The 1,287-nt window shown below is 38.1% G+C and overlaps 1 protein-coding gene across 3 annotated transcripts in view; it reads right to left on the bottom strand.

The window, feature by feature from the left end:
- Window positions 1-1,287, bottom strand: part of LOC119586520 (rab GTPase-activating protein 1-like) — a 36,962-nt gene that overhangs the window by 9,583 nt on the left and 26,092 nt on the right. For all 3 annotated transcript variants that reach the window (XM_037935271.1, XM_037935272.1, XM_037935270.1), the window contains 3 exons: window positions 962-1,087; window positions 586-771; window positions 72-246 (listed from right to left, as the gene is read on the bottom strand). In XM_037935271.1, coding sequence (XP_037791199.1) covers window positions 72-246; window positions 586-771; window positions 962-1,087 — 487 coding nt within the window. The remainder of the gene's footprint in view (window positions 1-71; window positions 247-585; window positions 772-961; window positions 1,088-1,287) is intronic.

Below are 1,287 nucleotides of genomic sequence, written 5' to 3' on the forward strand. Positions count from 1 at the left end.
CAAACAACCTACTTTAAACCAACACTCTACGTGGAGACAACAAGTTGCCTTCACATCGTCACAGAACATACCTTTCATGGCCAAGTACTCCTTCTCATATTTCTTCAGCTTCTTCACCTTGATTGATGTTGCCAACTTGAAAAGCTGTCGGGCAGTGTCCTCATTGCGATACTTCTTGGGCAGCGACACTCGGAAGTATTTGAGGATGCCCTCGAAGTCAGACGAGAGCAGCTCTTTCTTGGACATCTGGCAACGGCATTAGGGTTGGATAAGGAGGATCTTGTGAAATCCATTATCACTTCTAAAACTGAAATGAAACCTAATCTTTCTTATATATGATATACTACTGACAAACTTGAAATAAAATTGTTATATTCTGAAGATTTCTTAAAGTAAATCAAACACTCACTGATACTAAACAAGGGCTAAAGAACTTTCACCCATTAATGATATCTATGTGTCACCATCTCAAAATCCCAAACACTAGTGATGCCTTATCACATTCCGAGTCAGATTAAGTATCATATTAAAATCAATTAAATAACCATTACAACTACTTTAACATACAATTTAGGCACGACATACCTGCAACAAAGCCAGAGCCACTTGGAACACAGAGTCAATGCCTGTGAGCAAGAATAGGTCCAGGTAATGGAACACCATGAAGAGAGGGAACTTGGCTGTGTATAGAGTAAGGAACCACTGACTAGCAAACATGTGAATCTCAACACCCTGCTCCTGGAAGTGCTGCCACACGTCAGGGAGTTGTTCCTGTGACAAAGTATAAGAAGTGGGTTAGTATCATTAACCATTATTCATTTATAACAAAATGCTATCAAAATGATATAAACATACCTGGAGATGTATTTCAAAGATAATGTAATTAGTATCTTATCTCCATATATCATGTCTTTTTTACAAAAAAGTGAAAATGGGGGAAAATAAACATCCAGCTACTTACTTCCATCAACTTCCCAAGTTGATAAAAACGCATGTGAAGAATCTCAAATCCATCTTTGAAGAGGTCACGTAGCCCATACTCAAACATAATTTTGCCAAGGACACAGAAGGTTTGTTCCTCAGGCATCTGTAAAGAAAAATTCCTGGTCTTAGGAATCTTTGGAAAATGCAGGGAGACTGTCCCACAGTGAAGGATGGGGGGAAAGGTATGTGTAATCTCTAAGGGTAGACTCTAATATTCAAGAAAATAAATAGAATTTTATGATTTATTCACCCAAAGCTAATACACATGCTATGCCCATCAAGGTCATCTGGTACAAATTATAG

This window comes from Penaeus monodon, chromosome 21, assembly GCF_015228065.2.
Source record: "Penaeus monodon isolate SGIC_2016 chromosome 21, NSTDA_Pmon_1, whole genome shotgun sequence".
NCBI lineage: Eukaryota > Metazoa > Arthropoda > Malacostraca > Decapoda > Penaeidae > Penaeus > Penaeus monodon.